This window comes from Hydra viridissima, unplaced genomic scaffold, assembly GCF_058129835.1.
Source record: "Hydra viridissima isolate aposymbiotic clone 2 unplaced genomic scaffold, HvirCarnegie_v1 scaffold_3, whole genome shotgun sequence".
Lineage (NCBI taxonomy): Eukaryota > Metazoa > Cnidaria > Hydrozoa > Anthoathecata > Hydridae > Hydra > Hydra viridissima.
Genome location: NW_028324302.1, coordinates 6,218,435 through 6,242,005, shown reverse-complemented (window position 1 = coordinate 6,242,005; position 23,571 = coordinate 6,218,435). Strand labels below are relative to the sequence as shown.

At 30.7% G+C, this 23,571-nt stretch overlaps 2 protein-coding genes and 1 long non-coding RNA gene across 10 annotated transcripts; 2 read left to right on the top strand and 1 right to left on the bottom strand.

The window, feature by feature from the left end:
• Window positions 1-1,502: 1,502 nt before the first annotated feature.
• On the bottom strand, window positions 1,503-4,428 carry LOC149890753 (uncharacterized). Of its 6 annotated transcripts, XR_016450695.1 has the most exons (6): window positions 4,307-4,428; window positions 3,847-3,971; window positions 3,613-3,697; window positions 3,425-3,465; window positions 2,076-2,171; window positions 1,503-1,660 (listed from the first exon to the last, which is right to left on the bottom strand). It is a non-coding gene; the product is annotated as an uncharacterized LOC149890753 (long non-coding RNA). The 6 variants fall into 6 exon arrangements; XR_016450692.1 differs by lacking the exon at window positions 4,307-4,428 and having other exon boundaries at window positions 3,847-4,291; XR_016450694.1 differs by lacking the exon at window positions 4,307-4,428 and having other exon boundaries at window positions 3,425-3,453; window positions 3,847-4,291.
• Window positions 4,429-8,524: 4,096 nt separating this feature from the next.
• On the top strand, window positions 8,525-21,683 carry LOC149890751 (uncharacterized). Of its 3 annotated transcripts, XM_090081675.1 has the most exons (8): window positions 8,525-8,726; window positions 13,967-14,080; window positions 16,601-16,714; window positions 16,806-16,849; window positions 17,155-17,246; window positions 18,760-19,092; window positions 19,260-19,516; window positions 21,501-21,683. In XM_090081675.1, exons 1-7 carry the CDS (start codon window positions 8,555-8,557, stop codon window positions 19,465-19,467), a joined length of 1,077 nt encoding a protein of 358 aa, XP_089937801.1. In that variant the 5' UTR covers window positions 8,525-8,554; the 3' UTR covers window positions 19,468-19,516; window positions 21,501-21,683. The 3 variants fall into 3 exon arrangements, 2 of the variants coding, with proteins under 2 accessions (XP_089937801.1, XP_089937800.1); XR_016450689.1 differs by lacking the exons at window positions 19,260-19,516; window positions 21,501-21,683 and adding an exon at window positions 17,763-17,943 and having other exon boundaries at window positions 18,760-18,885; XM_090081674.1 differs by lacking the exon at window positions 21,501-21,683 and having other exon boundaries at window positions 19,260-19,644.
• On the top strand, window positions 10,191-11,297 carry LOC149890752 (uncharacterized). Its single transcript, XM_090081676.1, has one exon. The coding sequence runs from the start codon at window positions 10,191-10,193 to the stop codon at window positions 11,208-11,210; it is 1,020 nt and encodes a 339-aa protein (XP_089937802.1). The 3' UTR covers window positions 11,211-11,297.
• Window positions 21,684-23,571: the final 1,888 nt, after the last annotated feature.

Genomic DNA, 23,571 nt, shown 5'->3' with positions numbered 1-23,571 from the left:
AGAATCTGACTTCCTTAACATAACGCGATACTTTATGACAGTTGCCTACATAGGCGCTGGAAGTGTTTAAAGACTGGTAGAAATGGGTGGGGCTTGGGGAGGGGTACCCCTCCCTGAATGGGATGTTTGGGAGGCGTTATCCCACTGAAATTTTTTTAGGCATAATTAACCCTGCTAAATGCAGATTTGCAATCCTTTTTAAATTATTATATTTAAATATTTGGTACAAAACAAAATCTACCAAAAACAATTACAGTTACTGTAAAAAATGCCCAAATACGGATGAACGTTCACCGGTTTTAGCCACAAACTCCTCCATGAGTGCTGTAATGTCAACTTTGTCTAGGTAATCTTTGTTAATATGCATTAAAGCGAGGTGAGTGAGGCGACTCTGTGACATTGTTGACCGTAGCCAAGTATTAAGCCGTCTCAATGCACTAAAGGACCTTTCAGGACCAGCTTCGGATATTGGAACAAATAAACACAACAAAACTACCTGTTCCACCATGTCAAATAACCTGCGGGTACTTGTTTCAAGGTCTTTTAAAGTTGCTGCTAGCTGGTGTAAATCTTTAGGCAGTGACTTGTCCTTAAACAACTGTGGAAGCAGTTACAGCTGTAACAGCACCATAGGAACATCGACATTATTTGGCAAACTTTGCAGTGGCATGTTGGCTAGTGTGGCTGCATTACTTGTGGATGTGCATGAACCTATCAAATTAGCTTCTGTGCTTGCAATTTTATGCAATACTTCTTGGTTAAAACGGCGCTGCAGTTCTGCAACTGAGTGATCAATGGCTTCGAAGAGACTTTTCTTCCAGATAACATCTGTAGTTAATTGTTCTACATTACGGCTCTGAGCTCCATGCGAGAAACGAGCAGGAGCATTAACTGTGGAACTACACTGTGCCTTAGGCAGCTCGAGATTCAGTTTGGTAGCTTTCTCGATGGCCTTCCTGTGTAATTCTGAAGCAAATTCATCATACGTAAGTCTTGAAGTTGAGCCAGAAGGAGTTGAACACATTTTTCAGCGGCTGATGCACTCAGTGATGGGCTCTGCAAAGCTTTGGCTACCAATTCAAATTTGGAAAACAAAGCATCGCATAATAGGACTCCATAGAAGGTTTGTGCCTTAGAAACTTGTTTGGCTACCTAGCCAACATTGACAGACGGGTACCGTACGGGGCCCATACGGATCCGCAACTAGGTCCCGTATGGAAAGACCAACGGTATCCCGCCGGATCTCGGCCGCGGTTTCCATGTGGGGCCCAGTCAAATCCCGTACTTTAAAACCATAAGAGGCCCATTTGGGTTTGCAACTGGGACCCATATGGGAAACCCATCGGGAACCCGCCGGATCTTGACCGCGGTTTTCCTCTGGGGCCCATATGGGTATACCCGCTGGGTAACCCTTATAGTTCCCACAAAGTTTGCCAATTGCAAATCTTGCAAAACTACGTTTACAATTTACAGATAAAACTGTATATGATTTTACTGTTTGTTTCAAACAAAATAACAATTAAAATTACAATGTCAAAATTGAGAGAATTTTAAACCATTCTTTAATCGCGTATCATCTGATTTCACGGTTGTTTCGCGAATTGGAAGCTTTTCCATCGTTTTATTCTCGTTTCGAAGCTTTTTCTTGTTTCAATATAAGCTATGAAAAAATAAAATTTAACTGTTAGTTTGAAATTTTATAGGTAACACACCTGGTTTTATTCATTTAATATATTATAAAACTCTCTACTCAATATTCTTCAGATAAAAAATTGTTGTGATAGTAAATGTATAACATTCCTTTAGTTACTGATAAATAAACTATAATTTTATATTGATATTGTATATATTTTTAAATAAATAAATAAACATATATTTATATATATATATATATATATATATATATATATATATATATATATATATATATATATATATAAATTAGTAAAAACACTTATCTGCAAACAACATCATTCGACTGAAACACTTTTACTTAAACTAACCAATGATATATTTGAACTTTTTTAGTTAACCGTCCCCATAAAGTTAAAATTGGTAATTCATGTTCATCTAACCAAAATGTAAAATATGGAGCACCCCAAGGTACAGTCCTGGGTCCAAATCTTTTTAATATCAAGTTGTGGATATACCAAAATGTCTTGAATACATTTCTAAATGGATGTGGGAATCATTCATAAACCAATCAAAAACAAAAATATTAATTATGGCACCACCTAACATTCAAAAAGATATTATTATTAAGGGTACTTTTGTTAACAAGGAATGCATTTGATTTGTTGATTCTGCAAAAAGTCTAGATGTGATACTGGACAATCAATTATCTTTAAAAACACAAATGAATAAGATTGTTAAAAACTGTTACAATATAATGAGAAAAATACCCAAAATAAAACAATTCTTATCCAATAAAAATCTGTGCGCCTTAGTATGTTCATTATTATTTTCACAACTATATTATTGTAACTCCCTCTACTTTGGAATTGATAAGACACTATTAAAAAAACTGCAGTCTGTTCAGAATTGTGCACCAAGACTGGTATTTAAAACTAGAAAAGAAGCTCAAGTAAATAACAAAGAATATAACAACTTGCATTGGCTAAAAACTAGATAAATAATATATTTCAAGGTCATTTTAATAATGCAAAAATCTATTAAACAGGAAGCACTGACGTCGTTATGCAATTTAATTCAATACTCTATGAATGGAGAACTATTCCACCAGAAAACTCTTGATTGTTAAAATTTCTTGCTTTGTTTAATTTGTTGCGCAGCTGAGCAAGTGTTTTGCCAACTTCTGGCAAAACACAGTAGCTGTGGGTAATTTCATGTATTTATTATTTATTTATATATATAAAAGCCTGTCTGACTTATCTCAACCTACAAACTCTAGAACAAAGAAGGCAGTTAGGGGATATGATACAATAATTTAAAGCATTCAAGGGGGTTAATGAAGTAAATTGGTTTCATATCAATGCACACCACATTCCCTTTTAGCACAAGGACCTGCAAGTAATGTTAAAGGCTCTAAATTATATATATATATATATATATATATATATATATATATATATATATATATATATATATATATATATATATATATATACCCTGTTAAGTTGAACCCTGGATAAGTCAGACTTTTACTAAATTGGACAGATTTTCGATTCCCCTTGAACACTCTATACATACGTAGAGTTCGCTTAGTTCTGACATTTTCTAAGTCTAGATATCCATCTATTCCCTTTCATATTTCATATTCTCCTACAGAAAAACCTTGACAATGCAAGCTATAATATACATAAAAATTTTTATGCAATCTATAAATGACAAATATTTAATTGGAACCTAACATTATAATAGATAACAATTATTAAAACAAATATTAAAACAATATCTCACTCACTTTTCTCAAAAGGCTTTTCTTGATTATCTCTAAAGGATTGGCTAATTATAAAAAGTTTTATTATTTTTTTTGAAATTTTAATAATTCATAAATGTACAAGTTTTAAGCCAGTAACATAAACATAAGCGGAGTAATACTAACATAAACACATTTTGTATGTTAAATTAAAATTATGTAACTTTATATACCTATTTTTTTGGTTTTGATATACTTCATCAACATTTTAGGTATCTTCTACATTTCTGCATTTTTCTTTTGCTTCAGATTCTATGTCTAAATTTTAAAAAGTACTTATGATAATTTTTGATGTATCAAAATTTCATTTTCAAATTTCAATAATTATGATTAAAATGCTTAAATAAATTTATAAAAAATTATCAAAATTATTACTTTACTATATTTGAGAATATTATATAAACTACCTGCAGTTGACAAAATTCTTCCTGAAAACCTAAGCCATCCAACCTCAGGTTCTTGACATATTGATTTAGCTAAGTCTATTTTTTTCATATTTGTCCAGCGAGGCCAATAAAAATCTGTAGATTTTCTAGAGGAAATTATTGATAACACATTTTCACTCACAGCATTCCCTAACCAAATTAGTGGTACGTAATCTGTATTGTTTTCTTCATCGAATGCAACAATTGCATACAACATCTTACTCAGTAACACAGTACAGAAATTACACAGTAAGTAACTCTGCTACAAAATGTAAACGAAAATAGAAAAAATCCATACTCCGCAATCTCCTTTACATAGGAATAAAATATTACTAAATTGAACTTTTGGTTTTACAGAAAAACGTTCAATGGTCTTCAAAAACCATTCATGATTCTAAAAATGTATGCCACAAGGAAGTAAGACAATAATGAAAACCCTCACGTCAACTTTATAATATTATATGCATTGTGGCGTTACTTTTCATAAACGTAAATATTAATGAATTCTTTAAAGTTTTTATTGTTCAAATTGCATGTAAAACTTTGTAAAATTTTCAACTTTTTACTAAAGAAAGAAAAAGAGAAAAATTTATATATAAGAAATAAAAATAGTTATAACTTTTTATATAGAGTTTCATAAAAAACATAAAACAAGAAAGCCATTATAACTTTAATTTATACGTTATATTTTAAAAACTTTTTTTTGCACAAGTTAAGTTGTAAATGGCGATAATGATCTGATTGCATAGATTTTTCCGCATATTATTTTCACCAGATGGGTCCCTAATGGAAAACCCGTAAAAGTCCCAGTTTTCTTAGCCCTTATAATCACCACATGCGGCCCATATCACTATTTTTGCTAAATTTTTCAACCGTACGGGACCCGTCTGGAAACCAGAACACAAACCCTTCTAAATCCCGTTCCCGTAAGCCCAGTTAAAAACCATGCGGTACCCGTCAGTCAATGTTGGCTGGGTATGGGATAAAACAATGTTTCAGCAGTGCTGTTCTGGCAATTGTAGAAACCCATAAAGCATTCCTGTACTTTTAAATTAGGGCCTACATACCGTATGCTAGCAGAAAATTGCTCATGATCCGCCACATCTGTAGTTCCATCAGCTGTAAGGCCAAGATATGAGCACTGCGATATATTAGGGACAATGCTTCGTTGAACTGAATGTGCAAACATTTGAATAATTTCATTTTGTATTGTGTCTGACATCCATGTGTCGCGTTTGTTTAACCACTCTTTCACAGAGGGTACATCACATTTGTTTAACCACTCTTTCACAGAGGGTACAAAATATGTAGAGTCAAGTACAAAGTATTTGACCCTACATACTTTGTTATAAAAACTTTTAAAGCTGAACTCCAAACTAACACATAAAAGTTCACGGTAATACACATCAACATCAGGAACTTAAATACAAATATCGATAAGCTAAAATACTTTCTTATCGAATGCAAAAGGTCTTTCAAAAAAAAAACTTTTGCATTCTTTTGAATGTAAAAGTTTTTTTTCTTCCGAATGCATAAAATTATCGCTGTTTTGAATCGCCGATAGTGACATTTTGGAGGGGGGGGGGGGGGGGGCAGAAGATATCCTCTGCCCCCGGTGCAGAAATGTTGGGTGGGCAGTTGCCCATCCTGCACTCTACTCATGTAGTTTAAGGCCAGTCTCCGTAAATTTCGGGTTTGTTTCGTTTATCTGAGGGTGACGTAAAATTGTGCCGTTCAGATCCCGCGGGATTTTTCTAAAAGCTTATAAAGCGGTAACTAAAAAAGTCCGACAAGAAAGTTTTCTAATTTTTTAAGTATATATCATGAGTTCATAAAATGTTATGAATTAGTATATAATATAATGATTTATAACAAACCACATTATTTATTATTCAAATCTTGAATACTTATTATTTGCAATAGATTTTTTAAATTGGATGTAAATTGTGTTAGTGTATTTTACTAAATTAGTGCTCAATGTTCAAAACAGAACATAGAAAATAGAAAGTGCTCAATGTTCTTAAAGAACAAGAAAATAGAAAAAATTCTTGACGATTCTGAAAAAAGAGAAACTGGCAGCAAGTATATATATGTATATATGTGTGTATATATATATATATAAAATATCTAAACAATATCCAGATAGTCTAGATAATATTTAAACAAACAAAAAATTCACAAATCAATTGACTGGATGATTATTGTTAAAATAAAATGAATAAAAAATTATAAATTAAATAATGATAATCAATACCTATTAAGTACCCATATCCTATTTAACAAAACTTTATTACTAGAATATAAACTATTACTCCAATAATATCACAAAAGATCTTTTTAAAACCAATCTCAAAGGTTTTTCCAATTCATTTTGATGTATATAAACATTCGACAATTGCCATAATCTTTAAACTTATTTAGCTGCTTTTAATAAATTTATGTAAATTACTTGTTAATTCAACTAATGACCATGCATTTGTTGTCATTGATTTATAATATATTTCGAATAATAATAATTTTACTACAAAAGAATTTAATAAATCGATTTCTATTTCTTCCAAACAAATCGGTTAAATTCGTTGTGTCAACAGTCTACTTAACACTACTGTTGATTTTATTAATTTATTTATTTTAAATCTAGATCTTTTTCTTTCTCGCAATATTTTCATTCTTGTTAAATAAACATTTTCTTTTTCTTTATTTTCTCCAGTTTTATTTATCTTTACTATACAAATTAAACATGCTATCAGTCAAATTTCAATGTGTTGTATTTAAGCAGGATCCATCCTCCTATAGTAAAATAAATCACATTTCTATATAATTATAAAATATACTTGTAAATAATTTTTTTTTAGTTATATAGTAAGCATTGTAAAATAGTAATTGATTTCTTTGACCAGGAAGTTCCATCAACTACATTAAAAAATAAAAAAAATCATGAAAAGTACTCAAAAGAGACTATGCTGTCAAAATATATTTGGCAACTAAAAGAAAAATATTAACTTTAAATTAAACTGGGGTATCCTAAAAACTGCGCCTACCTATAATAACATATCTCAAAAATGTATATTTTGTTAACAAAAAAGTTTGAAATTATTACTTATTTAGATCAAGAAAATTTACTAAATAAAAAAAAATGAACTTATTTCTAAATGCAGACATAAAAATAAGTACCTTTTAAAAAATTATAAAAACAAATGAGCAAACTTATTAACCAAACTTATTTAATTCTAAATACCAATTAAAAATAATAAATTGTATTAACACTATATAATATATAGTGTTAATACAATTTATCATTTTTAATTGGTATTTATTGGTACTTGTTGGTATTTATTGGTACTTATTGGTACTTATTGGTACTTATTGGTACTTATTGGTACTTATTGGTACTTATTGGTATTTATTGGTACTTATTGGTATTTAATTGGTATTAATTGGTATATATATAGTATATATACATATAAATATGTATATTTATATGTATATATGGTGACCGCACGCTCTGTTTTGTTTATTACGAATAACTTCCACCGACAGAAACCATTCTGTTTATGCGGTCATCAAAAAGCCTTTCAAAACAAAATCGCTAAGTATTACCGAGTTCTCGACACTTCATTTTACGTCGTTGAAAGAAATTATTAAATGTCGGATTTTCTACCCTACCTTCTGAATCAAAGTATGAAAAAACAATATAATTCAATATCGATGTCTTTTAGCTTGTAGATAACTAGAAAAGTTGTGCTTAACAATTTAAACCCTTATTTTTTGAAACATTCATCTTTAAGTTTAAGGAAAATATGCGTCATCCACCATAATTTTGTCAATAATATTTTTTTCAACTTAGCCCAACTTTTGCTAATTATTATTCAGCTTGGACAACAATTTTTCAAAAACAGTTTTTTTTAAAAAGGAGTTGTAGAAGGTAGGACGAACTACCATAAGAATTTGGACTGGCCATAAATCACCTGAGTATGTTCCAAACCCTATGGCTGCCCATTCTACTGTTGAATGAATGAAAATATCTAGCTATCTTATAGTTATTAATGAGACAAAAGTTGGTTACTATTGGTTAATTGCTTAACGCAAAGTTGAAGTGTAATTAAATAGCGTGGGAGAAATTATGTACGGCGGATTTGACTGACGTAGTTTTAATGAGAAAATGTAAATATAGCATAAGCGGTTTTTTTATGAGCATATTTGAGGTGATTCTTGAAGTATAAATTGAATGCAAAATTTTTGTAGAGCAGATTTTAATTGAATAAAAAGAAAGATTTTAAAATTGTAACGTTGTGCTGCCTGCGAAAATACTACATAAAGGTTTTTAGTGCACCAACAAAGGCGATGAATTCCCAAATTTCAATATTTATGTATGCACTAGATGTTGTGTCTTTTGTACTTATAAATGTTTTCTAAATCAAGTTTTCTATACGGAATCAAAAACGTATTTTTCTTTCTGAAAAAAAGGTGTGCTTGACCTAAAAAGGTGAAAGAGTTTTTAATTTCCCTATACATATTGAATAAAAGCTAAGTTTTTAAGGAAATATTGAATAAGTATTAATGAATAAATAAAAGGATTTAAGTCTTAATTTTTAACTAGTTAAATTGATATAATAAACGCTCTTCTCATGACAGAAAATCTATTTCCTGACTTAAAAGAAATCTTTAATTTTCAACGAAAAAAAGAAAAATGGTCTCACAACTCACAGTGGGCCAGGTGGTGGAAAAAAGTATAAAAAAAATATTCTCAAAAATGACATTGTTATATACCATTTTAAAGCTTAAACATCTGGCTTTTATAAAATGTATATATTTCTGTACAGCTCTTATGCCGTTTGCATTTCAAGCTGATAATAAAAAAGGTTTTTTTTTTTTTAAATTTTTTTTTTTTTTTTTTTTTATTTAATAATATTTTTCGTGTTACTAATAAGCATAAAATTGTTTTAATTTTTAAAACTTCATTTTTTATTGCACAATTAAATAAAACTAAGTATTATCTATGAAATGAGCTATTCCAAAGTTATTTTGCAAGTAAGCTATATCAAATAAACTGGTTTCTAATGATGGCGTATTTAAAGTACTTTTTTTAGTGAAAATTTCATTTAAATAACAAAATACTTTTGCGCTCCAGGGTGCTCCAGAAATTTGAGACTTGAAATATCTTGCCCAATATGTACATTATCGATATATATTTTACCTATTGTCGGCGGATGTCAGCTGCGTCTCTATACATGATTTTTACAAGCTTCATTTTTGGGGCAGGGGGGGCCAACATTCTGGCATTTTTTGTGTTCCCAGCTCCAATCATCGCGATTTTTTAGCAAAACATCTTTTTTATCACATTAAAATGAACATATAAATATTTGGAGCTTGTTTCATGTCTGGTTGTCCAAATGTCTAATCAAGAATATATTTTTTGTATTTGTAGGCTGAAAATGAAATACTTTGATATCTATGCATTCATCATGCATAAGCCTAATAATTTACAAATATCTGATTCTGGTATTGTGGACAAACTTATTGATGCTATGAATTTGCATTGCAACAAGCAGCAATTAGGAACAATAATAACGCATCTACGAGATAAGTGGCGCAAGTCATATAGCAGCATGGCTCGATTTGAAGAAAAGAATAAAAAATGGCTTCAAAGCCATGTTCCTGAAGATTTAAATGTAACACCAATACCTATTGGAAGACCAGTTAAGGCAAACTTTGATGACTACTCTACTAAAACCAAAAAACATAAAATTAGTCACTTAACTGAAATGTATTCTGCTTCTGCTTTACAATTTGCTTCAGAAATTAAACGTAGAAAAGAAAATCCAATTGAAAAAACCTCAAAAAAAGATGGTAGAATGTCTAAAGATGAAGCTCTTTGTCTTCTTTTAGATGCTAGATTGACAAAAGCTTCCTACCAAATTATTCGAAATCAAGCAGTTGAAAAGGGAGTTGATATATATCCTCCATATAATGATGTCCGTGATGCAAAGCTGTTATGCTATCCTGCAGATATAACTGTCTCAGACTTTTCAGCTGAAATAAAACTGCAAGCTTTGGTGGATCATACAGCAAAAAGAATATGCAAGGCACAGTATGATGTCCTTTGCACTGAAGGCACTCCAGATAGACTTTCTCTGAGATACAAAATAGGCTTTGATGGTGCCACAGGATAGTCCATATATAAACAAATATCGCAAGGAACGGTAACAAGAAATTTAAACAATGAGCAGGCACTTTTTATTACATGCCTAGTACCATTGGACTTGTGTGGCTTTAAAAATGGAAAACGGTACCCAGCTTGGCGAAATCCACGACCATCATCAACAATGTACTGTAGACCTCTGCGTTTTAAATTTGAAAAAGAAACGACAGCAGTTTCTAAATCAGAAGAGGATCTCATTAAGCTTGAGATTTCAAATTTGCAAGATACTGAAGTTGATATAAATAATAAAAAAATCAAAATACATCATATAATACAAATTACTATGATTGATGGAAAAGTTCATACTGCTCTTTCAGATGTTACAAATTCTAGTCAATGCTGTACTATATGTGGGGCAAGTCCCAAAGGAATGAATGATATTGAAAAAATGGCTTTGAAAAAGGGTATAACAGGCAGTTATTCATTTGGTTTATCATCCTTACATGCTTGGATACGTTTTTTTGAATGTTTATTACATATTGGATATAAAATGACTTTGAAAAAGTGGCAGGCAAAAACAGTAGAAGATAAATTCAAAGTAAAGGCTCTGAAACAACAAATTCAAAATAGATTTAAAGATGAAATGGGCTTGATAGTTGATGTTCCAAAATCTGGTGGTAGTGGAACATCAAATGATGGAAATACGGCTCGAAGAGCATTTCAAAATGCGGAAAAGTTCGCAGAAATTTTAAATATTGATGTTGAACTGATTCTAAATTTGCATATTATATTGACAACAATTTCATGTGGTTTAGACATCGACACTGATAAATTTGAGGCTTTCTGTTTAAAAACAGCTCGACTTTATGTTCATCATTATCCTTGGTACTATATGCCCCAATCTCTCCACAAAATTTTAATCCATGGTTCTGAAATTATTAAAACTTTAACATTACCCATTGGTATGTATTCTGAAGAAGCTCAAGAAGCACGCAATAAAGACTTTCAAAACTATCGTGAACATTTTACAAGAAAAACATCTCGTGTGAAAACTAACCAAGATTTGTTAAATCGACTATTGTGTACATCTGATCCATTTATTGCATCTCTGAGAAAGACAGCAGAAAGTCACACCAAAACGAAAAACTTACCAGCTGGAGTTATTGACTTATTGAGATCATCTACAGATGATATTAGCTTATAAATGTGTCTTATGTACCTTTATAGTTTTGGAAATGTGTGTACCTATATGAAAGTGTGACTATGAATTAAAGCAAATAGTTATGCTCAATCATATTATAATCATCAAATTAATTTGCATACCAAGTTTAGAAACAAATGGCTTTAAAAATAACCCTTTAGAAGTAAGCATAAATATCTGTTGCTATGCAACTGGGGTTGCCATGGCAACCACAAAAAAATCATCATGCTCATTCAAATTATAATCATCCAATTACTTTATATACGAAATTTTGAGGCCTATGGATGAAAGGAAAAAAAGTTATGACTTTTTTCCAAAAATATGGGATTCTGGCCCACTGTGCAACTGCAAACTAAAGATTCATAGTGTGATATAGTTTTTATAATTTTTAATTTATTAGTTAATTTATTACACAGGTCAACAGCATTTTTGGGGCCAAAGATATTTCAACGAATTTAGGGTAACTTTGGGGTGCTGATTCTAAATATGTCATCAGTTTTGCCGGATTGGCTCAAGTTTTTGAGATTTTTTGTGAAATGTGTAAAAAAAAAGACGTAATTTGCTACACGCGCAATAACTTTATTGATATTGTCATGAAGACAATAAATTTAACAAATTAAATGTTGATTTTAGTTTATTTTAACTAGTTTTAGAAAGTAATCTTCAAAAATGAACAAGACATGAAAGATAGGAGACATTTAATCGCTGGAAGAGCGCTTTTTATATGATTTTCTTCTATGTGAGCTATTTGGGCAGTCACGCTGTAGATTCCAGCAGTAATTAGCCATCATATGTCTGTCCCATCTGCCTTGATACCTTTCCTCCATCAACATAATATCCTGATGAAATCTCTCCCCTTGTTCTTCGCTAAAATCTCCAAGGTTTTCTGGAAATCTGTCCAAGTGACTGTGAAGATAATGCAATTTAATGCTCATGTGTACACCCAGATTTCTAAATCTCAATAGCATGTTTTTTACCAGTTCTTCATAATTGTCTGCCTTTTTATTTCCCAAGAAGTTCTTCACTACCAACACAAAACTACACCATGCAGCAGCTTCAATGTCATTCATTTCCTTAGGAAAATTTGAATCGTTAATGAGTTTCCGAATTTGAGGACCATCAAAGATTCCTGCCTTCAATTTTTCGCTACTAAGACCAGGGAAAGATCTGCAGATGTACATGAAGCAATTACCATCTTTGTCTAATGCCTTTACGAACTGCTTCATTAATCCTAACTTTATGTGAAGTGGAAGTAGAATGATTTTTTCCCTGTCCACCAAAGGTTCGTTCACTATGTTTGATGCTCTTACTGTCAAGGTGTCCCTTGGAGGCCAATTCAGTTTCTCCCAGTGCTGATGTTTTGCTCTACTATCCCACATGCAGATGAAGCAAGGATACTTTGTGTATCCACTTTGCTGCCCAAGTAAAAAGTTGACCATTTTTAAATCAACACATATCAGCCACGAATGTTCATGGTAGCACAGTTTCTCCGAGACCATTTTGACATTTTTGTATTGTTCTGCAAGTTTAGTTGAGTGAGCTACTGGAAGAGATGCACACTGATTGCCATTGTTCAACAAAACACATTTCAAACTCCTTTTAGAACTATCTATGAAAAGCCTCCAGTCTTCAGGTTGATATACTTGTAAACCCATTTGCAGCATCAGGCCAGGAATATCCTTACAATATACAAGTAGGTCATCTTCACAGAAAAATTGAAGAAGTGCCTCTTCTCTGGTTTTGTAAGATGTAATTTTAGTTCCAGGCGTCAGACAATTTTTTTCACTTAGCCTTGAAGCTAAAAGTTCAGATGCACTTTTTGAGAGGTTGAGGTCTCTTATTAGATCGTTAAGCTCTCCTTGGGTAAATTGCGTAGGTGTTCTGAAACTTCATTTATATTCTGGTTCACTTCCAGAACTAATGCTTAGCTCCATACCCTGCATTTCATCATCACCAGGTGGGGGAAGGTCAGGTAACATGGTAAACACAGGTACAGGCACATCTTCACAATGAGGGACAGGCCTTCTTGCAGCTTCTATGTTAGGATACTCCCATTTTTGTTTCTTATGCTTATTGAATCCTTGCACTTGCACTGCACAGAAATAACAGTCATCATGATGATTTTTTTGCTCTCTCCACACCATTGGAACACCAAATTTGGAGCTTTTTCTTTGTCCTTTTGCTCCATTTTCGTAATAATTCGATACATGCTTTGCACACTATGTGTGGTGCCCAAGACTTGTCTTGGTCCCCAAGCATAACCCCAAAATAGGCCAAATACACTTTTTTTATGAAGTCTGTTATGTTTCTTCTATGTTTTTGCAGTGTATATCCACCACAAATGTAACAGAACGAGTCTGGATTGTTAAGACATCTTCCTCTTGATGAGTTCATGCTTTTCACTGGAAACCAGACAACAACATAAAGTTAGTGCAAAAATCAATCTATGAACAAACTTTTAGAACACTAGTTAACAAAAAACTATATTGAGAACTGCTCAGTTCAAGTACTAATCCCAAGAAATTAATGAGATGATGCGTCGCATTTACCAACAAGTGCTATAAATAAGATACCAAAAATATCAAAAACTTGAGCCAATTTAGCAAAACTGATAGCATATTCAGAATCAGCACCCCAAAAATACCCCAAATTCATTAAAATATTTTGGACACCAGTAAATTTTTTTTTTTTTTGTTGTCTTGTGTTATTAATATGTTGTTACATATATTAGGTAATGGTTTTGTATTTTTCCTTTAAAGATCCCTGTTATTACAAAGGTTGTTCTCATCATTGCACTGAAGTATGGGGCAAAGCAGAATGCTCTTGTTTTGCTGGATGGGAATTGGGTTATGATAAAAATCGCTGCTATAAAGGTATAAAATGTTTCAAATTTGTATCAAGTAATTTTTTAAAATATCTATACATATGTTATGTGAATGCTAAATACATTTGATGTATTTATATATCTTCCCTTTTTAAGCTTCTCTCTCTCTTTATATTCGCATACCATTGCTATATTGTTTTTAATAGTACAAACAAATAAATAGAATATTCTAGCACATCATATACCTTTCAAAATTTGACTCACCTGGTACTTTGTAAAGCCTTATCAGTAAATCATGCTATATTTGCGGATGATATATATTAGCATCCCCTTTTTCAATTTGTTTATGTAGTTGTATTATAGTTTTGTCCTATTTCAATAACCTCTATAGCTCTCTTAAAATCTTTTACTCTCCTTTGAGACTATAAAACAAAAGTTCTCCTCCTCACCCTTCTTGCTTGGATTGTTACTTCTATCCGTTTTTCCTTGCGTTGATACTTCTTTGCATGTTCATTACATAAATATAGTAACAAAATATGCAAAAAGAATAAGCAGAATACTATTTAAAAAAGCAAAATTTTGATAAGAACCCAAATAAAACCTCTAAAAAAGTTCAATAAAAAAAGTTTTAACTTAAAATGAGAGGTTATCTGCTGGCTAAATCAAAAAATAACGTTCTTCCTTACGTTGGTTTTTCTTTCCGCAATTATAACATAAACATAGTAATTTTTATACCGTACAAGTAACGCAGAGTGGACCAAGGGGAGCTATTTTGTATTAGAGAATCTGAGTATTTGCTTAACGATACATTAATGACGCTACGAGTAAGATCTGATTGGTTTCTAGATGATCCAGGCAATCCAGAAGTCTAGATTAGATGCTTTTCAGCTATTGCAAGATTAAAGAAGCTAACAGACGAGGCAAACAGTGTTCGCGATATAAATGTTTCATTTCTGTCGAAACCAGGTATTGATGCAGTAAAAAAGGCTTTTCTTATGGTGTACCCAGAAGAACTTGAAAAGATGATGTTTATTAGCATTAAAAATGTTATTATGTTTCATTTAATGCCTCAAAAACGACTAATCATTGCTGAAAGAGTTCTATTTTTAACGTTAAAATAACAATGCAATGAAAACATATCATAAGCACAAAGGTTAAGCGAAGCATTACGTTTTTGTAACTTCGAAAAATTAGGAAAAGACACCCAAAGTGCAGAAGATGATCTTATTAAAATAAAATTAATTGATGGGTTGCGCTCTTCTGATGCTTTAGAAGAGTTCTAGATGCTTTACATGATGACATGAAGTAACGCAGACTAAATTTAGGAACGTTTTTCAACAGAAAAGTTATCAGTGAAAGTTAAACAAACCAAAAAGTTTAAGTTTTATACATCCAGGAAATCCTCACAGAACATTTTCAAAGTGTCTGCCTTTTAATTTGATGCAAACCTTCAAATATTTACAGATATTAAGGGTTGCAGGTCAGTATTTTTACCAAATAGTGTTTTATGGGCTCGAGGTTTTTTACAGGGTTTACAACAACAGTTTTTCTCTAAAATTGACCACTTTGGCTTCGAATGACAACTGCCTTCCACACAATTTTTTTGATCTTGTGGTGTTAGCCTTGAATCTGGTGCATAATTTTTTTTTCTTTTTGTTAGGCTTTCTAGAGTGCTGTTTTTTAATTTGAATATGGCATTTGGGTGCTGGTGTCGATTTCTTATCTGCTTTCAGTTTACATTATAGTCACCGCCCTCTTTATATGCTTATAAATTTTAATAAAGCTGCGTATGTTGCAGATGAATTTTTCTTTTTAATTACAGTTTCCAATTTCAATTTTAATTACAGTTTTATTTTAATTACAACTTTTTTATTGCAAAATTATTTGACTTCATGTTCATGATCTTTGTTTTCTCTTGAAAATAGAGATTTTGCAAATGGTATAATTTATTTGCCCAGGTACTAATTAAAATATGCTGCTAAAGCAATGCTAATTGTTCTCACTTATCCTAAAAAAGATAGGTTTGATAAGATACATTTTCATAATCAACCAAGGCATTGTTTGATAATTAAAAAAATGGATTTATTCTGGACAAATATTGAATTTTCCAAATTGAAAAATCTCTTCTATCAACATCTTATATGTGAAATCACACATTAATAAAATTGTTGCTTAAAAGTAATTTCTACATATATATTTACTTCATAAGATAATCTTCACATAAAAGTAAAGTAAATTTATAAGTTTCGGCTTAAAACATTTTTCCTTCATAACATGTAGCCTTAAAATTGAAGATGTGAATTTTTTAAATTGCTTATTTAAAACAACTAAGAAAATGTTATCTTAAGAACGCAATTATTGATCAAGAAAATTCTTGGCTCACTCACTATATTGTTTTTTGAAAATTTTTTTTAGAGATAGTTGACTTTAAAATATTGGAAGTAATTTAGTCGTGCTCAATATAATTTATTCAATATAATCCAGCATTAATCTACGAACTTGGCATATTTAATTACGATAGTAGTTATAAAGTCACAGATATCTTGACAAATTTTATTCATTTATCTAGTTGAAACCTGTGGATCTAATGTATGCGATCGCCCTTGTATTGGTCCGTATGGCAAACAATGTTTTTGTTATCTTACTATGAATTTCACGCTTGATTCCAGGCAGTGTTTTTATGGTAAAAAATTTTTTTTTTTTTATCAAAATATAGTGTTTATTTTATGCTTTAATTTTTATTTTTTAATAAAAACTTACGTATCTAATTTCAGATTCGCATTTGGTTACAGCAGCTTTTAATATTTCAAGCCCTCAGGTGGGGTTTTCTGAGAAAGTTTTATGAAATTTTTCGTGTGTTAATTTAATTTCCCTCTTTAATGCCATGGCTTTTTTAAAGAAGCTTTAGTTACCCATAAACTTTCGAGTATTTAAACAGTTTATAATATGTTTGGATTTGATTAACAGGAAATAAATGCTATTATAAGTATGTTTGTAGTGTAATTATTAATCCATCGCTGTAACAGATCTTTGAACAACTTATTGGTTTCAATTTAACAAATTCTAATAAAATTTTTGTTGTCTCTTTTTTCGATAAATTTTCCATTATTTTCATTCATCCAGATATCTCAAGATATTGTGAAGATAATGTTAAAATCACATTTCAACGATTACTGTTTATATCATTCTTGTTGTTATGTTGACTCCAAAAGAAAGTAAGTTGGTATATAGATTATCTCTACAATTCTTTTGTAAATTCTCCCCTCTCATCTTTCAAATTAAGTGAAATGTATTCTTAAAGTAGTATACAGAAGATTGTAATCCATGTAATCAAATTCAAATAAAATAAAAATCAAACTTAACTAGCAATCAGTATTCTTAACATCAAATATTCTCACAAAACCAAGAGAACACACACAAAAAAAACGCAATTCAATAGTTAAAATCTAATTTTTTTCTCAACTCCATTTCTTATTGTATGCATTACATATGTGAAATGTGCATGTGTAGCGTTAACAATAAGAAATGGAGCTAAGGAAAAAAACGTAATTTATGTTTAGCAAAAGAAGGAGAGTAATCTCGCTTGCGTCACTCTTTGTTAAACTGCATTTTAATTTTATTTTCGGAAAAAAATATTTTTTAAAAGTATTCTTTTTTCAATCGTTTCTTTTTCTTTTACTGAAAATTTACATATAAGTTGGAAGAAATAATTATTTTAAAGTATTTCGCAGAAGAGTCAAGGAATACTATATAGATGATAAAGAAATATTTCTAAGACGTATTTTGTCAGATCATTTTAAAGTATAAATCTCGTGGATTTACAAATGTTGAACATAACGGTGGAACAACCTGAAAAACTATCCGCAAGGTGGACAGTCATGAGGATAACAAAACTGTTTTCACCAGAAAAAGGTACTTTTTCTTGGCCCATAGATCAGTTGTCTACACTTCTTTTAACATTGCCTAGAAGTCATTACACTCAATGTTCTATAAACTTACTAATTTTTTTAATACCTTCACTTTTAAAAATAGCGCCTTGGCTCCCTTCCCTGCCTTGGTCGTTTCGGACAGATTTTCAAACCATTTTTATTAATTCGATTGTTTCTGTGCGGACTTGTAGAGCCCTTTTTTCTTATAGTGTTTAACACTCACAAGCTATGCACCTCATATTTTGTTAAATCGTTTCTTTAGTAAGATTATAGATAAGTCTGTTGCCTTATATTTGTGGCAGCAACAAAGTTTGAAGTCTATTTTTTCTCTGGACATTTAGAAGTAAACTTTTTTTGGCAAATTTTACATTTAAAAGAAGGATTTTTAAGTGTAAGAAAGGTTTTTAAAGAAAAACTTGCACTCATGTAGCAGCTGCTTTTTCATCTATATGATATCTGGAATAATTATGTAGATATGATACAAAATAGCTGCAAAGTGTGTGCAACAGCCACTTGTCCTTGCTTTTGCGAATGATGCAATTTCAATATTATACATTTAACCAACAAAGATACAAACACTTTATTATTTGTTGAACAGTGCAAAAAAAAACAGGAACGGCAAATTAAAAAAGATTTTTTTCTGGTTTTGTTTACATCTAATGAAAGAAATTATGAATGTAAGATTTAATTCTAAAAAGAAAATTGCTATGAAGAGATTTTTTTTACAGACAAGTTTTTTTATGGATTTTCTTGTTTGGTTTTCACGAGACCATTTTTATTTATTTATTTTTCCTTTTAGGATTAATTGCTCAATCAAACAGGTTGACGTTAGTACTTATATTTTTGAAATCAGAATTAAGGAAGCACAGTTAACTTTGAGCTTCTTCATCTTCAACTCTAATGTTGTTGAAGAAATTATGGATAAAGAAACAGTAGTGGCTGCTTTATACAATGGTACAGCATTCAAATACAAAAATGAGTCGATGGTACTTGCATTTCATAATGTGTTACATAATACAAAGAACAATGTCAAAAGTACAGACGCTTTTCAGAAAATAAGTCTTTCTTACTCTCTTTCTACACTTTCAATCATTCTAGTAGCCATCTTTTTTTTTCTACATCATAAAAGGCGGTAAGATATAAATTTTAAATACTTTTTGGTTTTTACTTTGCTAGTTTATTTTAATATTAGATTAGCATTACATTACAAAAAAATTATGTTCTATCAATATTATATTATACTTATTTTTATGAAGAACCAAATAAACTGAAATACTTTTTTAACCTGCTGAATTACAGAATACTGCTAAACTTTGTCGTACGATATAGAGCAGAAACTCAGAGCTCATCTATGAGAGAATTACCGCTTGCTCATGAGATTGGTTTCAACTCTCAGGTGGGAGTGAACAACTTAGGGCTCGTCAATGAACCTATTCCACCATATCAGGCAACATCTTTTGCTGTATGTGAGATTCTTAGGAATCAACAACCTCCTGATTATTCCTAGCAAAAGACAAATCTCTTTTACATTTAACAATAAGTCTAATTTTAAAGAGGTATTTATATTGTCGTATTACAATATACCTGGTATTCTTAATGTATTCTTTATAATTTTGTTAATGTATACTTCTGTAATTGTAACTAGTTCTCTGAGTTTTACCTAAAAAGTTCATTAAATCTGTCGATGCATCAACAGTATTCCTCGACACACCTTATCAGTAAAGCATACCTTGACCAACTTAGAAAAAAACTAAATGTCTGAAAAATTCCCTTTTTGATTTAAACAACATTCCTCGAGATTTAAAATTTTAATGGCAATTGTTTTTTTCTTTTTACTAATTTTAGTATATTTAAAAAAATTTTTTTCAATCAAGACTTCAGAAAGTAGGCACACTTAAACTTTTTTGATTTTAAATATCCATATTTTTAGGGCCAATAATTAGTTTTTGGAAAAAATTGCTCTCTATATCTTAATAAAACAAACCATTAATGTGAGACTCCAATATCTATTTAATCTGATTCCAAACATATCATATGGATTTATTTTTATTTGACTCTAAAAAAGAATACTTTTGGTAATAATTATTCTGCATAACTTATTTCTATTTATGAATTGACAACAACGAGATAAAAAAAAATTAATCAATAAAAAAAACTGAATAACGCATTATAGTTTTATTTGACACTAAAAATTACAAAAAGATCAAAGTTTGAAATTGCTGCTAATAAAAGTCTTTTATTAAAAAAAACTCATTTGAATATGCAATACAGAATAGGATGATATTACTTGGTTTGGCTAAAAAGTTAAGAGGGAAATGAGTTCGAAAGGTAGAAAAATGTAAAAGGATTTTAAATTTTATTACATTTAAAACTCCATGTTAAATATTGAAAGTATTGGCTGATAATATAATTTGTTAAACAACGTTTGCCAAATTGAAAGCCACAATTTTATGAATCTTAATTGGGTTGAGTTAGTTGCACTTTATTCTCCTTTAAGGTAGTAGATTCACTTTAAAAAAAGTTGTTAAAATTTACTCATGCACTTGATAGTAGCTTCTAATGTTCTTGTTATAAAAATATTCTGCAAGTGTTTGTATTGTTTCTTTTCGGGTTTCTTTATGGCTAACAGAGGAAATGTTCCTCGTTTTTATGAGTTTTTATATTTTCTTTAATAACTTATCTTAGGAGATTTTAGTTTTATAGCAGTTTCTTAAATGGTGAACTTTTATGGTTTCTTAAATGGTGAACTTTTACAAATATGTTTTCACAGTTGTTCGGTATTTATTGATCGGTTAGTTTTCCAATAATTGCATTTTACTGAATGGTAAGTTCAGATTTCTGAACTAATGTTTTACACGGTGTCCTTTTTCCCTAATCTCTGAGGGGTTAGATAATGCTGACCGACAGGCTTAGGTATTGGGGTAGGGTAGTTTTCTATTTCAAGAAAGGTTGGAAGAGGGTGGGAGATGAGAGGTAGGTGTTTTCATAATAGAGATATACCTGATTAGTTTCAGGACCTGGTAGTCAAAAAAATATTTTTGAATTTAAAACTCTAAAATTCTTTACCCGTTTGGTATTTGGCTTCATCGCCGTTAGGTTCACGAAAGTTATTAAAAGATTTTTAAAAACTTCAAAAATAATAATACTCTTATTAAGACTTTCGTCGACAAGAAATGATTCAACTTTGGAGTTGTTTTCCCACTTTTACTGAAAAAACTTTAAGAGAACTCTTTAACTGATTCTTCAGGATCCTTAGCCAAATTCTGGTGAATTTTGTTCCTTTGAATTTGAATTTCAAAAACTTTGCGTATTAATCTGAAAAAGATAGGCATCTGAATTTTATTGGCTAGACTGCCATAGCCATTAGAAAGGGTAAAATTCTTTGTACATGTTGTTATTTTGAGCAAGCGCTAAAAACCTTTTTTTTATTTACAAAAAACTTATCCACAGCTTAGCTCTATAACACCAGTAGCGTAAACACCTCTAACTGGTCCTCAATTAAATATTACCAGCAATAATGTTGCTGCTTTTATTTTAAAGGTTACAAAAGATTAATGAGGTTGAACATTTACAAGAATTCATACAATTTATTAGAGAAAAAGCTGAGTAAGAAGTTTTATAAAATTTCAAGTGTAATTTGCAATACTGTCACAAATCTTGCAGCTATATCTATAGTTTATATCTAGGGAATTAGGTATTGATGGTGTTGAACTCTTACCCAGCTAGCACACTTACGTTGGGCCAACGTATGTAAAACCATCGCGAACGTCGGCTGTTTTTTCCAATGCAAAACCAACGTTGATCCAATGTCATATGTTTAATTATGAAATTAATACCGACGGAACTAAAAACAACTGGAAAATTTACATTGGTCCAACGTATGTTTTTACATCGTAAAAAGTTAATTGCTTTTACGATGTAAATCCAACGTTGATCCAATGTATTTAAATTGACATTGATTCAACCAACGTTGAATAAATGTATGTTTTTACATCGCAAAAAGTTTATTGTTTTTACGATCTAAACCCAACGTTGATCCAATGTAATCCCAGCTAACACAATACGTTCGGGCACGTTCTAAGAACGTTCTGTAAAAGTTCTTTAAGGTATTGAGTATTTTGAGTCCTCCGGCCGATGCCTTGCAGACTTGCCCGAACCTCTCCAGGGAAGACCCAGAAGCACGTCGACCCTGAGTTTGCCTCCCCTTTGAGGAACGGGCGGAAAAAAAGAAAAGTATCTGTTTAATACAAGTACACCGGCCTAGCCAGCTCGCCATCAAACCAAGTGACTACACTTGATCTTAGCCATTGGGCCGAGAAGCGTAAAAGTTCTTTGAGCATATTCACCTAACTTTTTTTTAGCTTCAGTCTGACATCAGTTTGGCATAAGTTAAAACTGTAAAAGTCGTAATCACCAAACTTGCGCAGTTGCGTTTCAAAAAAAATTTCCCTAAGTTTTTGCGTAAGTTTAGCACTGTCGGTATTCACCTAACTGAAATGGTTTCACCAAACTTTTTAGAAACTTGCTCTCCTCAATTTTCGCAAGTAAAGTTAAGTTTGTAATGAGCTGCCCTTAACTTTGGCGTAACTTTAAAATCACTAAATAATGAGAATGGCATTACATTATTATGATGCATATGTAATTCTATTGTCAGATTGATATATTATTAGGGATCTTAACATACATAAATTATATATATTATAAAAAGGTTTAATAATAATCATAGATATTAATAAAAAACAACGGAATTTTAATGATATAACATCTTATTAAGATGTTATATTATTATATATATTAAGCTTAATATATCTTATATGTAATGATATAGCATCTTATATTAGATGATATATTGTCATATTGTTAATATGACATAATTTAATATCTTTATAATGTATATATATATATATATATATATATATATATATATATATATATATATATATATATATATATATATATATATAATAGCATAACATCTTTATAAAATGTTATATTATGCGAGGATTTGTATTATACAAGTCCCTGTACAACAATATAACATCTTATAAAGATATAATATTTTTATTATTAAATATATTTTCTTCTTCAGAAATTTTTTTTAAAAGGGTACATGTCTTATTAAGTATTATGATCATAATTCATATTGTTGTTTTAACAACTTTATAAAAGTTTAGTCAAAATGGATATTCCAATTATTCTAGCTGCACATGGTCAAGATCAAATTTGGTTTTGCTTTAAGCAATTACTCTGATGTGGAATGTCTTCAAAAACTTCATTTACCAAAAAATAATATAAGAGATATTGTCAACACTTTACACGATGATTTGTCAACAATCATATTGAGAAGCAACCCAATTTTTTCAGAAGCAAAAGTACTGATAGCACTAAGGCTTTTATCAACTGGGAGTTTTCAACCAGTAATTAGTAAGAATTATTAGTTAATACCAAAAAGATTAGCTACAATCTTATGATTCTTTATTGTTAAACATGCTTGTTATTAATGGATTGTTACAAATGCAACTTAAAGGTGGTGCTTTATACAGGGTTTTTATTCAACCTAAAATGCCTAGCAAACCTAAAGGTAGCAAAAATCCCAGGGAAAACCTGGAAA